At 45.1% G+C, this 12,171-nt stretch overlaps 2 protein-coding genes across 6 annotated transcripts in view; one reads left to right on the top strand and one right to left on the bottom strand.

Annotated features, from left to right (window-relative positions):
* The window catches only part of DTL (denticleless E3 ubiquitin protein ligase homolog), a 33,929-nt gene extending 27,798 nt beyond the window's left edge, over positions 1–6,131 (bottom strand). The window contains exons 1-5 of the mRNA XM_024101225.3: positions 5,967–6,131; positions 5,203–5,328; positions 1,634–1,732; positions 1,190–1,251; positions 978–1,098 (exon numbers count right to left, since the gene is read on the bottom strand). Of these exons, the coding sequence (XP_023956993.2) occupies positions 978–1,098; positions 1,190–1,251; positions 1,634–1,732; positions 5,203–5,328; positions 5,967–6,012 (454 nt within the window). The 5' untranslated portion in view covers positions 6,013–6,131. The remainder of the gene's footprint in view (positions 1–977; positions 1,099–1,189; positions 1,252–1,633; positions 1,733–5,202; positions 5,329–5,966) is intronic.
* A 155-nt stretch (positions 6,132–6,286) lies between these two features.
* Positions 6,287–12,171, top strand: part of INTS7 (integrator complex subunit 7) — a 35,653-nt gene continuing 29,768 nt past the window's right edge. For 2 of the 5 annotated variants that reach the window (XR_006175598.2, XR_010600216.1), the window contains exons 1-4: positions 6,347–6,642; positions 8,965–9,094; positions 10,596–10,742; positions 11,940–12,077. Coding sequence is in view for 3 of the 5 variants with exons in the window: in XM_005306329.5 (XP_005306386.2) it covers positions 6,552–6,642; positions 8,965–9,094; positions 10,596–10,742; positions 11,940–12,077 (506 nt within the window). In the remaining 2 variants the exon portion in view is untranslated. Of the gene's footprint in view, positions 6,643–6,725; positions 7,266–8,964; positions 9,095–10,595; positions 10,743–11,939; positions 12,078–12,171 lie in introns of those variants that run through there. The other 3 variants (XM_005306329.5, XM_065590648.1, XM_065590649.1) reach the window with 3 other exon arrangements.

Raw genomic sequence — 12,171 nt, forward strand, 5'->3', positions numbered from 1 at the left:
CTGCCTGTCCTAGCCCTAAACCTGGCAACCACATCTCAAGGCTGCAGGCTCACTGCTAAGGTGATAGATTTAGAATCTGAGGAAAGGCAGCCTGCTGCTTGGTACTGTTTGGCAAAGGAGATTGGTGGGTTTGTCCCTTATTATAACTGACCCACAGGCAATAATTGAAGATAGTAGCATATGAATATACAAGGAGAACTGAATGACTTAGGGGACCTCCAACTTTAATAGCTTAAATTGGGCTCAGGTTAGTGATGACAAGAAGTTATCAGCATTAAATCGCTTTCTGGTGTCTCATGCAGCAGTAGCTAATCTTACTATAGTTCAGGGGTGGCCAAACCTACTGATCCTCTGAGACGCATACGACAATCTTCTGAAGTTCAAGAGCCGGGCTTGCCTTCTGGTTTCAGGGCTTCAGCCCCGCAGGAGGCACCGCCGGGGCTCGGGGCATCAGCCTTGCTCAGCTGAAGCCCCAAGCCCTGGCAGGTGCGCCCTGGAGGGCTGAAGCCCCGACACTCCTCCTCCCCTTGGAGGAGAAGCCCCTAGCCCCACCACCCCGCTGCAGGGCAGAAGCCCCAAGCTCCACCCCACCCCCCAATCCAGTAGACAGAGAAACGGAGGGAAGCACGAAGGGGGGTCCACAAGCCGCACTTTAAATGTAAAAGAGCCGCATGACGCTCAAACTGTGGTTTGGCCACCCCTGTTACAGTTCTTTATGTGTAACTATCTATCACAGACACCCTTGTTGACAACTTCAGCCCAGAGACCGCTAAAACTGAGTGGGACTGGAAACTTAACCAGCCTTTCACCCCAGAGGAGGTCTCTACTGGACACAATTGAGCCACATTGGAAGGGCAGTGTGAGGAAGCCTACTCAGGCACTGCCTGTGCTACAAACAGTGAGCTTTGGCCTCCACAGATCTCATCAGCACTAAGATTTACTTTAAAAAAAATGGGAAGAGAAACATGAACATTTACCTTTCTCAAATTTAGAGAAAGCAACTGACTTGAGGCTGCACTGATGACCTTTACATATGCCAAGCAGCTCACCAGCCCTCACGTCCCACACCTTGGCTGTCTGGTCTCCTGAAGCTGTAACCTTGAGGGGAAGAAATGAAAAGATTTAGTCATTCTTTGCAGTCATTCACCAGAGCACTAAAAATGAAGTCAGAGAGCACAAGTCATCTTACAATCCTGTGTTCCCCGGGCACCCAGGCAAGGTCGAAGACAGCATTTGAGTGAGCCAGCCACTCTGAAGGAAAAACAAAAGCTAAGATTAGTTCAGACCATGCAAAAAGTAGGCATCTTGGAAACACATTGAAGCGTGACATTCACGTGTAGAGAACTATGAAAAAAAATTTTAATCCAACATTCAAATGACTAAATTTTGTTGCTTGTCGTCAACAGCTTTTCACGGGTGCTAAAAGCAACATGGGACAATTTGTTTAGAAGAGCAATACTGGGGACATGCCCACACTACTGCTTTAAAAACAGAAGCCAGGAAATTACAAAGAAGGAATGCACGTACTGCCCATATTTAAGTATTAGTCAACACAGCAAAAGCACTCTTTGCTTCTAACAAATCACGCCCATTTTTTATATCAAGTTCAGATCTTGCTCTGCGTTACATTTACCTCTAAAGATCTGCTTGCCACTGTTTTGGGTTTCAGTATCATAAAGTCTAACAAAGCCTTCTTCATTTGCGACTGCAAGTACATGCTGCAAATCTGAAGCTGAAAGACAAATGATTGGAAGTTATGTTTTTTTTATATTAAATAGCTACCACAATGTTTCCTTCCCAAAAGAGAACTGCAAACAAATTACTTAAATAGAACATACAGCAATTGCACAACTTTGGAAAAAGTAATTAGCACTTACATAGCAATTTACATCTTCAAAGCACTATATAAACATTAATGCTCCATAACAGAATATGAATAGTCCACTTTACCAAAGGGAAAACAGAAAGCTTACGTGACTTGCCAAATGCTACAGTGAGATGGTGGCAGAGCCACAATTAGAACTCAGATATTTCTAACTACTAGTCCACTGCTGCTTCAGTAGTTTATATAGAATATCAGAATGGACAAATTAGAGAATTGGTCTGATATCAATAAGAGGAAATTCAATAAAGACAAGTGCAAAGTACTACACTTAGGAAGGAAAAAAAATCAGATAAAAAAAAAATCAAGAACAAAATGGGGAATAACTGGCTAGATAGTAGTACTGCTGCAAAGGATCTGGAGGTTGTAGTGGACCACAAATTGAATATCAGTAAACAACATGATGTAGTTGCAAAAAAGGCTAATACTCTGGGGTGTATTAAGAGGATATAATTGTTCTGCTCTACTTGGTAATGGAGAAGCCTCATCAGGAGTGCTGTGTCCAGTTCTGGGCGACACACTTTAGGAAAGATGTAGATAAATTGAAAAGAATCCAGAGGACAGCAACAAAAATCATAAAAGGTTAAGCAAACTTGACTTATGAGGAAAGGTTAAAATAACTGGGCATGTTTTGTCTTGAGAAAAAAAGACTGAGGAGGGACTTGATAAAAGTCTTCAAAAGGTTAAAGACTGTTATAAAGAGGATGATGATCAATTATTTTCCATATCCAGTGAAGGTAGGACAAGAAGTAATGGGCTTAATCTGCAGCAAGGGGGATTTAGGTTACATCAGCAGTTCTCAACTGGGGGTCCTCTGGATGGCCTTGAGCCCTTTCTGGGGGGCCAAGGAACCCCGTGGCTGGAACCCAGAGACCGAGTCCTGGCCTCCCCCGCCATGGGGCTGAAGCCGGGAGCCCTAGCGCCCTCCACTGCGGGGCTAAAGCCGGGAACTCTGGGGCCCCCCACTGCAGGGCTGAAGCCGGGAGTCATGGGGCTGAAGCCCTGAGCATTGGTTGCTCCTCCTCCTCACAGTGCCAGAGCGGAGCAGTCCCAAAGACAACTCCACACACCCTCACTTCCTCCAATCCCAGCCCCTTGGTCATGTCGGAGGCGGGAAGCCGGAGGCGGGCATCTGCTGCTCTGGCTGGTGCCATGGAGCGGGCAGCCACGGCTTTGCATCTCCTGTTGCTGGTGCCGGGGTTGCAGCTGCTCCTCAGCTCATGTAGCCGGTAAGAGCCATCTAGGCAGGGGGACTCGGGCTCTGTGACCAACAGAGCCCTTGGAGAGCAGTGACCACAAGGGAGCCCTCCTGGCACACAGTCCCTAGTTACTCCCTTCCTGTACCCCGAGCTACCCCCCTGACCACACACAGCTCCTAGCTACCCCCGTGCCTGCACACAGCCCCTAGCTACCCCCTCTCTGTATCCTGAGTGGTTTTCAAACTCTTTGAGCTGAACTCCCACCACACACAACTCAGATAGGCTGGGTAGTCTGCTGAGGTGAGTCGGGGGTGGAGGTGGCGCTGCCTCCCTGGACCGTTCTGTGTGGAGCTGGCCCAAGCCCTGTCGGCACCTATCCCCGCACCCCCAATAGAAGTCAAACTATGTTCGAGGCCCCACCCACAGCCCCAAGTCTCCCCACTGCCCCGCTGGGCCCTGGAGTTTTTATAGCATGTTGAGGGGGACCTCAGGAAAAAAAAGGTTGAGCACCCCTGGGTTAGATTGTAGAAAAAACTTTCTAATGATAAGGTAGTTAAATTCTCAAACAGGTTTTCAAGGCAGGTTGTGAGATCCAAGTCATTGCCCAGAACAGGTTTGGCAAACACTTATTAGGGATGATCTAGGTTTATTTGGTCCTGTGTCAGTGAAGGGGGCTGGACTTGATGACCTCCCATGGTCCCTTTCTGCCCTAAATTTCTATGATTCTATTGACTTATTTTATCCCAGAATTTTACAGATTCTAAATGCAAAGTGAGCCTTTAACTCTCCCTTAACTTTTATGAGTCAAATGTTTTAGAAAGAGAGTTTCTCCCTAAATTCACAGTAAGGTCTTGGATTTGTTAACTCAATGTCACAGTAATTTGTGTTCTTTAATATATTTGTTCCTTGAATAAATCTGTTAGCTGAAATATTACTTTTATACAAAATGGTTTGATAGTGCAGACAGAATAACAAATTCCAAAGAGTAGAGGAAACAGATATCCTATCATCATTTGATGTAGCAAGGTTTTCAGCATGACCTCTGCATTAAGTAGCGTATATGGGGGCCTTGATTGCTCAGGGAACTAGTAATGAGCTGCCAAAGTCTCCTCTCAAGGATGATGATACAAACCCAACCCAGATGTGAATTGGTCAATAGCCATGGCCATCTGATGGCTGCCCAATGGTTCATGTAAAATTAGTTGGCTTAGTTCATTTCTCAAGGACAGGTATGCTCATCACCAAAGCCAGCACCCAACTACTCTTACTACTGACTGTCACCTTGTTCACAGTGTTGAATAAATATAAAAAAATAACTATCCTCTACATCCTTTGGTGGTCCCTCCAGGCCAAGATTGGGACATGGGGCAGAAGGGGCAGTGTGGAAAAACTTGCACACCTAATGTCGGTGCTATACTGGCAGATAGGGATTTCAGTATCCGGAACTGTCAAATAAGTCAGCAACTTTCACCTATGCTACCTTCACAGAAAGACTTAAAAGTTTTTTTGTTATTTATTTAGTAAGAAGGGATACATATGGGATTTTAGTAGCACATCCTCCTCCTCACCAGTTTCCATTTACTACTACTCACTCTGTTCCAGGTCCCAGTTACTTATGAACTGGGACCAACTGGCCTAATTTTAAACCTGCAAACATCTTAGCTCGACATCAACGAGACATACTTCGCCTTAGACAAGACTGAAATCAAAAGCTGTTAAAGTGTGTAAATGTATTTAAATTCTTTAACTGAGCACACTTTATTAAAATGCATAGAAATTCCATGATCCTTCCCATAGTTCATCATGTTGCATAGCTCTATTATATCAAAGTAAATCATAGCGTTACTCAGTTCACCTTAGAGAAATAATGGATTTTTGTATATAGCATCTATACCTGAAAAGTGGCATGGTACCTTTTGACCTAAGAGCTTATTCATTGCAAGTTATTGGTTGCTCTGATAGATGTGTCATTAACTGTCTAGTCTGCTTTGTCCTTGATATAAAATAAGGAACTCTTTATGAAACTTAACATTCAAAATAAATCGTTACAATATCTGTCCATTTTTATATGCAACACTTTGGCTCTAGCATAGTATTTTAATTTCCAAAAAGAACACTTACCTGTAGAAAAGGTGCAACCAAAAGGAGGAACTGGCATTCCCATCTCTCCATAAGAAAGGTGGTCATCTTGCTGACTACACTGATAGCAATCCAAGAGATGTTGTAGGGGATACTGCAAGGACAGACCTAAAAATAAGAAAAAGAATACATATGTATCAGGATTTTAAGCTGTTGAAATGAAACCCACTAACTTCCTTGGGTCAGAGGTCTTGCCAAGATTTTGTGGACTCATCCGCGTTGATGGGGTTCTGCACTTAGTCATGGAGCCGAAGTACTAGTCATAATTTGAACACTAAACAGAAGAATCCACGACTTGCGCCGGGCATTTGCTATACCATTAGCTACACCAACCTAGTTAGAAACGTCTTATCGAGACGTGCCAGTCAAACCCCATCATCATGGATAGCTGCGAGCACCTCCCCCGGCTAGACAGAGCCATCCGTGGGGTGATCTCTCCAGAGAGGGGGCGCTGCAGCGATGGGGCCGTCCAAGCAAGGACAGAGCACCAGGGGCCGCACTACAGGGGACACACCCGTGCATCGGTCCCGCTCGCCGGGGAGAGAACGGGCACCTGCCGTCCCTCCCTTCCCGGGGCCCTGGCACCCACCCCCTCGCGTCGGGGCCGAAGCCGGGCAGGCGGTGTCCGGCTGGGCGGGCGGGGAATCCCAGGAGATGCGGGCTCAGCACAGTGGGAGCCAGGGATCCAGCCACCCGGATCCCGGGGAGCAGAGGGTCGGGCCCGAGGATCGCGATCCGTTACTCACGTTGCGGCCCGGCCTGGGCTCGGCGGAGGAGCGAGCGACAGAGCATGACCCGTTCCCGTTACCCACGCAGCAGCCGGGACACGAATGAACACAGCACCGACCGTCCACTCCCGCCACCCGAATTACCCGCCAATTCGCCAAACTCCATTCCCGCTCCCCATTGGACAGCACGACGGAGGCGGGGCTAGAGGCCACACCCGCCAGCTCCCATTGGACAGAGGCTCCGGGGCGGGACCACGAGACCACACCTACTTCCACCGCCCCCATGGTAGATACTGCCGGCGCTAAGGCTAAGGCGGTGGGTGGAGGCGAATCACTGCACACGAGCACCTACTGGAGCGCATGTGCGACAGACCCAGGGGCGGGATTATGAGCCTAGCTGAGTGCACACGTGTACAGCTAGAGATAGCGCATGCGTCCGCAAACGCAGTGGCGGGAACGTGTCAGTGCGTGCGCACGCTGTAACCCAGTCGGGGGTGTGGTGAATCGCGCATGCGCAACTGCACAAGACGGTTAGGGGCGCTGGTAGCCGCGCACTGAGTTTACGGGCCGTGCTACGGGCTAGTAGCAGGAGCGGGGAGCGCTATGGCCGCCGGCGCTAAGTCCTTCCTGGCGGACGCGGGCTACGGCGAACAAGAGCTGGACGCGAACTCCGCCCTCATGGAGCTGGACAAAGGTAGGGGGAAGCCGCCTACGGCCCTGCTGTGGCACGCACGGCGCATGCGCGGCACAGACTGGCAGCCCCGCCTCCTTGTGCCGCCCCCGCGGAGAGCGCACAGTCGGCGCCCGCAGCGTTTGCAGCCCCGCCGCCTCTTGCCGCTCCCCTGGTGTGGCCGAGCCCTCTGGGCGTCTGGCGGGAATTCTGCCCCGTGCGGGTTCTCCCGCTGTTCCCGCCCCCTATCCCCGCAGCATCCAGCTGTGCGTCCTCCTGCCCGACTAACCTCTGTCCCTGGCGCGTTCGCTCATCCCCTCCCCGTGTCCTGGGCTGGGGTTTGTTTTAACTAGATCTGTGTGTGTAGCTGTGGGGTCATGTTAGTGACCGCAGGGTCACAGAAATGTGCCTTGGACTGACAGCAGAAGGTGGCTTGTGATGGCCCTTAGTTCCTGTAAAAGTTCATAGCACAGTCTTGTTGGGCCGGCCCTTGAGCAATCTCTGTGTCCTGCACAAATGAGCTTTACCCCTATTGTGCCAGGGAAGAGAAGTTGTTAACCACAGTCTTCATCCCAGAGCTTTGCTTGATCTCACAGGGCAGGTCTACACTAAAAACACTCCATCAGCAGCTGTGCTGATGCTCTAAGGTGAGGGGAGAGCTCTCATAATCCACCCCTGCAAGGGGCAGTAGCTATGTTGGTGCTGAGGTTGGCATAATTGCGTGGCTCTGAGGTATGAATTGTTCACACCGCTGAATGACATAGGTATATCAAAGTAATTCTGGAGTGGAGACCTGTCCTTAGATACCTTGGGTCTAGATCAGGTGTAATCAATATATTTTTCATAAAGGTCCAAATTTCTTGGCCAACGTCCAGACTCCAGAGAAAACAATATAAAAAAATAAGTAAATAAAGACTTTGCTGTCTGTTCAAAAGCTTCTAGTGGTGTGGATTTGGTGCATGATCTGCCTATTGAGTACCTGTGTAAGGAGTGGAGGACAGGTCTGATTTGTTTGTGGCAGCCAGTGTTGCTGAGGACATGTGCTGCAGCATTCTGTACCAGTTGGAGTTTCCTAAGCACTGAAGGTTTCACATCTATCTATGTTGCATTGCCGTAGACCAACTAAGAGGTGGTGAAGGCATTAATAACGGAGGCCAGGTTATCTTTGCCAGGATGTGACAGAATCTTCTAGCCAACTGGAAATGATAGAAAGTGGTGTTTTTGGATGCTGATGTATGAGAGCTTAATGTTGGTGAGGAATCCAGGAGCACTTCTAAACTATGGACTGAATAGAATTATTTGTTTTGAAAAAAATAATTAATGTGAAGAGTTGTCAAGTACAACATGACCTAAACTAGTTGTAGCCTTCTCATGCTACTGCAATATACATGTTTAATAATAACTTAAATAAAGTGAATCTGGATTGAAGTCTGTAGGAGAGCTGATGGGGATGTCAGGGCCTGGAATTTGCAAGATTGTGCTCGCTCTGTTGCCCATATTCTGTGTATCTAATACCTCAGTAATATTTGTCAAGCATATTCCTGAACTGACTTCTGTAGTACCAAAAAGGAAACAAAAAGTAGTACACTTAGTGACTATTCATGCAACTTTTAAATAGTGTTAATTAAGAGTATATTTGTATTTTGCTTGAAAGCTATCCTGCTCACTAGTTAATGATGGAAGACTGATGATGACTCAGTTTTCAATTGATAGGGACCAAAGAGACGTTAGTGCATAAAAGTATTAAAAATGTCAGTTTTAAATATTCTCTGCGGAAAGAACATTTAACTTCCTGTACATTTTCAGAAAACTCAAAATTACCCTGAGAGTTTACATATTCTAATGTATGTATGTTTTATCCTATCCAAGACCCAGATCCTACACACTTAAGCATGTGTGTCACTTTGCTCATGTGAGTGGTCCTGTAGTCTTCAATGGGACTACTCATGTGAGTAAAGTTAAATGAGTGTTTGTGTGGTTCAGGATCAGGTCCAACTGTAATAGATGTTCTCAATATTCATATAAATGTGTAATCCTTTCTAAAATATCCAGCCAAGCTTTCTGCCTCAATGGTATCTTTTGGCAATGGGTTCTGTGGGTTAACTGCATTGTGATGTGTGGGGAGTGTTTCTTTTTTATCAGTTGCAGATTTATTACCTTTCAATTTCATTAACTTTCCCCTTAAGTTTCTATTGAGACGGTAAATAGCCCAATTTACCTCCTATATTAGATTTCAGTCATGTTCCATCTTATTTCCACTCTAGATAATCTCAAGTTTTTCAGTCTTTCCTCAGAGAAAACCGTAGCTATACTGCTAGAAAATAATTATTGTTGTTTTTCACATAGGCCTCAGGTCTGGAAAACTTGGGGAGCAATGTGAAGCTGTTGTCCGTTTTCCCAGGCTCTTTCAGAAATATCCATTCCCCATTCTCATTAATTCTGCATTCCTAAAACTGGCTGACGTTTTCAGAGTTGGGTAAGTATTGTACTGCTTCACATCCCTGATTCTCAGGTAATTATTTTCTCTGATCTATGTTCCTTTGAAGCCTAGATAATCTTCCTGCTTTCCCTACTTCACAGCTGCTATCCTGTCCAAGGAGGGTTGGATGGACTCTGTTTTGAGCCAGCTGACATCATCCTTAGTGATTTGGAGTGGTAATGAACAATTGACTGCATTGTCATTCTGTCCTTCTAAAGCTTTGTTGGCAGTGGGAATTTGCCCGTTACAACCATTGTTGATCAGCCAGCAATGTAGATGCACTGCTGCAAACCCCTAACATCAACAGGTTCAGAGATCTTGCATAGAAGATTAAAACACATCAGTTCTCTATTTGTGATATATATAATGAAAGCCTGATCTGTAGCTGTTCCAAATGAGAAGTTCCCATTGAAGTATGTGGCAGAGTTGGGGCTGCTCTGTAACTTATAATATTGACCTGGTTGTTGAGATATTTACTATATGAATATACTGATTTAGTTTAACAGGGGGCTCTAAGGAAAAAACAAGCAGGAAGGGAAACCCAGTGGCTTATCTTGAGCCAAACACTTGAGGGTTGTTAAACAGGTAATGCCATTACTGGAAAAGGCTTGCACACAACAGCCATCAACAGGACTATAGCATTTTGAAAAAGGATGCCCTATTGAGAGGTGGAAATGATTTGGTGAGAGAGACAGAGACATGGGGATCATGCTGGGGCATCTGAAGGAGCTAGGCCTGCCTAGGTCATTATCACAGAATGGTAGGGCTTAGGTGGGATAGACATGCATGTAGACTTGATTTTGAAATCCTTTTTCTCTAAATTATTTGTTTCTACTGTTAAAATAAAGTGTCCCCCCCCCCCTTTTTTTTTTTAAGAATGTCATGTGATCACTACATGCGCCACTGCTGGTCATAGCTCCCCAAGGGAAGAACTGCAGTGCTGGATCTAGTCAAACCTGCAGGGTAATTGATACACAGAATACTGTAGCCCAGGGTTCAGTCTTAGTGGAAGAGTTGCAGAATTCCAGCCCGGGATAGATATAGGCATGAGGCCTGATGCCTGAGGTGTGGTACACTCAAAGACCACAAAGGGGCAGAGGTGCAGCTAGCCCTGTACTTGTGGCAAGGTCAGTGGGTGTGTTCTGGGTATGGAGCAGCTGCAGGATCCAGTCCTTAAGTGTGTGTGTATATGGCAAACATAGGTCCCCCTGACACCTGCATCCCCTCAAACCTCATTGCAGTACTACTACTCCCAATATATTTAGCATCAAGACTGCCATTAACTTCAGTAGGAAAAGAATTGAACCCAAAACATATACTAATCCTAGTACAAAACAAATGTAAAATAGTGTTTTGTAGTGGTCTGTAAATTTAATTTAAATCGGTTAGAATCATTATTCTGATTCTCAGCTTGTTTGTGAATTTCCATTGCACAGAAGTGTGTGTGTGTGTATATATCTATATCTGCACATATATCTATATCTGTATCTTCCAATAGAAACAACTTCTTGAGGCTGTGTGTCCTGAAAGTTACTCAGCAGAGTGAAAAGCACTTAGAGAAGATCCTGAATGTGGATGAGTTTGTGAAAAGAGTTTTCTCTGTAATTCATAGCAATGATCCAGTTGCTCGAGCAATCACACTCAGGTATGTTTTGCTAATTTAAAACTACTTATCGCAAGTCTTTGTGACAGCTGTTTAGTTAGAAAAGTAAATGTTCATCAATTCTTTAGAGTCTTTAAAAACTGGAATTAATTCTGCAACATTAAGAATGAAAAGCAGGCTGTTTCTTCTTATTGAAAGTACAAGACAGCTGTTTTAAAGGGAATAAGGTAACACATTTGTGACCAGAATAAGGAGGATACTAGATATCCATTTGACATGGTCAGAGTTGCGTAGATGTATCAGAAAGCAAAACTGCATCTTGTATATGCAATATTGGTGGGTTGCATGTACAAGTACCTTAACTTGTGTTTTCTGCCTCCTGGAGTGTATAAAACGTGTTTATCAAATGCAAGTGTGTTAATGTAACATACTGAGATCACAAACTGCATACATTTCCAGTATGGTTCCACTACGGCTTGTACAAAACTGGAATAATTTGTTGACTTTAAACAAAAAAAATTTTTTTTTTATATATCTGACTTATTTTCACCATTTCTACTGATCATTTTAGATTTTTTTCCATTACCTCTACCCTTGAAACTTTCTGCTCATTGTCCTATGATATGTGAACTTGGAGGAAGTTCCAATGCATTATCCAAGTAGTGCACAAGGTGTAAACTCCTAACTCCCAGGAAAGCCACTAAGAAGTGCACAGTCAAAACTTGTGTAATTTTAATAATGTTAGAAGTAACAGACTGGATTCACCCAAACCATCATGGAGTAAATTGCACCTCCTTGGCCAGCTTGGGTGCTCTGCCAAGGGTGAGAGACCTCACCCTGAAAGAGGACTTGTGGTGGTTCCACTGCTTTCCTCCCTTAAATTTTCTGGAACTTTAATTGAGCCCTATTGGTGTAGCTTCTCAGGTGATGTCTTGGGTCGGCTCAAGTCATGAGCACATCTTGATAGATTAATTATAATTGCTTGCTGGTTCAGCAATTAAAAAAAAAAATCTACAGTTGGTTAGTTTTGTCCTCAGTAAGCAGTTATGAGGAGAAGGAAGGCACAGAGTTTTGTGCTAGGTAGGAAGCTTTTGACCATATATTATGTATGTCTGAGCTTTCTTAAAGGAATTACTATAGATCTAATTCCTATCTTCATAGTTGATTTTCACTCTGATTCACATTTCCCTACACGTTGAATTAGCTGTTTTCTGATGCCGCTGTGATTTATTTCTGTAGGATGTTGGGGAGTATGGCATCCATAATCCCAGAAAGGAAGAATGCACACCACAGTATTCGCCAGAGCCTGGATTCCCATGATAATGTTGAGGTCGAAGCTGCTATATTTGCTGCTGCTAACTTTTCTGCGCAGTCAAAGTAAGCTGTAAATTCTTCTGTGCTCTTATTGTTTGTATTTTAAGGAGTGGAAGCGCTATTAATACAGTAGGACTCTTCACTGTCCTTCAGTAAA

The sequence above is a fragment of the Chrysemys picta genome, chromosome 3, assembly GCF_011386835.1.
Source record: "Chrysemys picta bellii isolate R12L10 chromosome 3, ASM1138683v2, whole genome shotgun sequence".
Lineage (NCBI taxonomy): Eukaryota > Metazoa > Chordata > Testudines > Emydidae > Chrysemys > Chrysemys picta.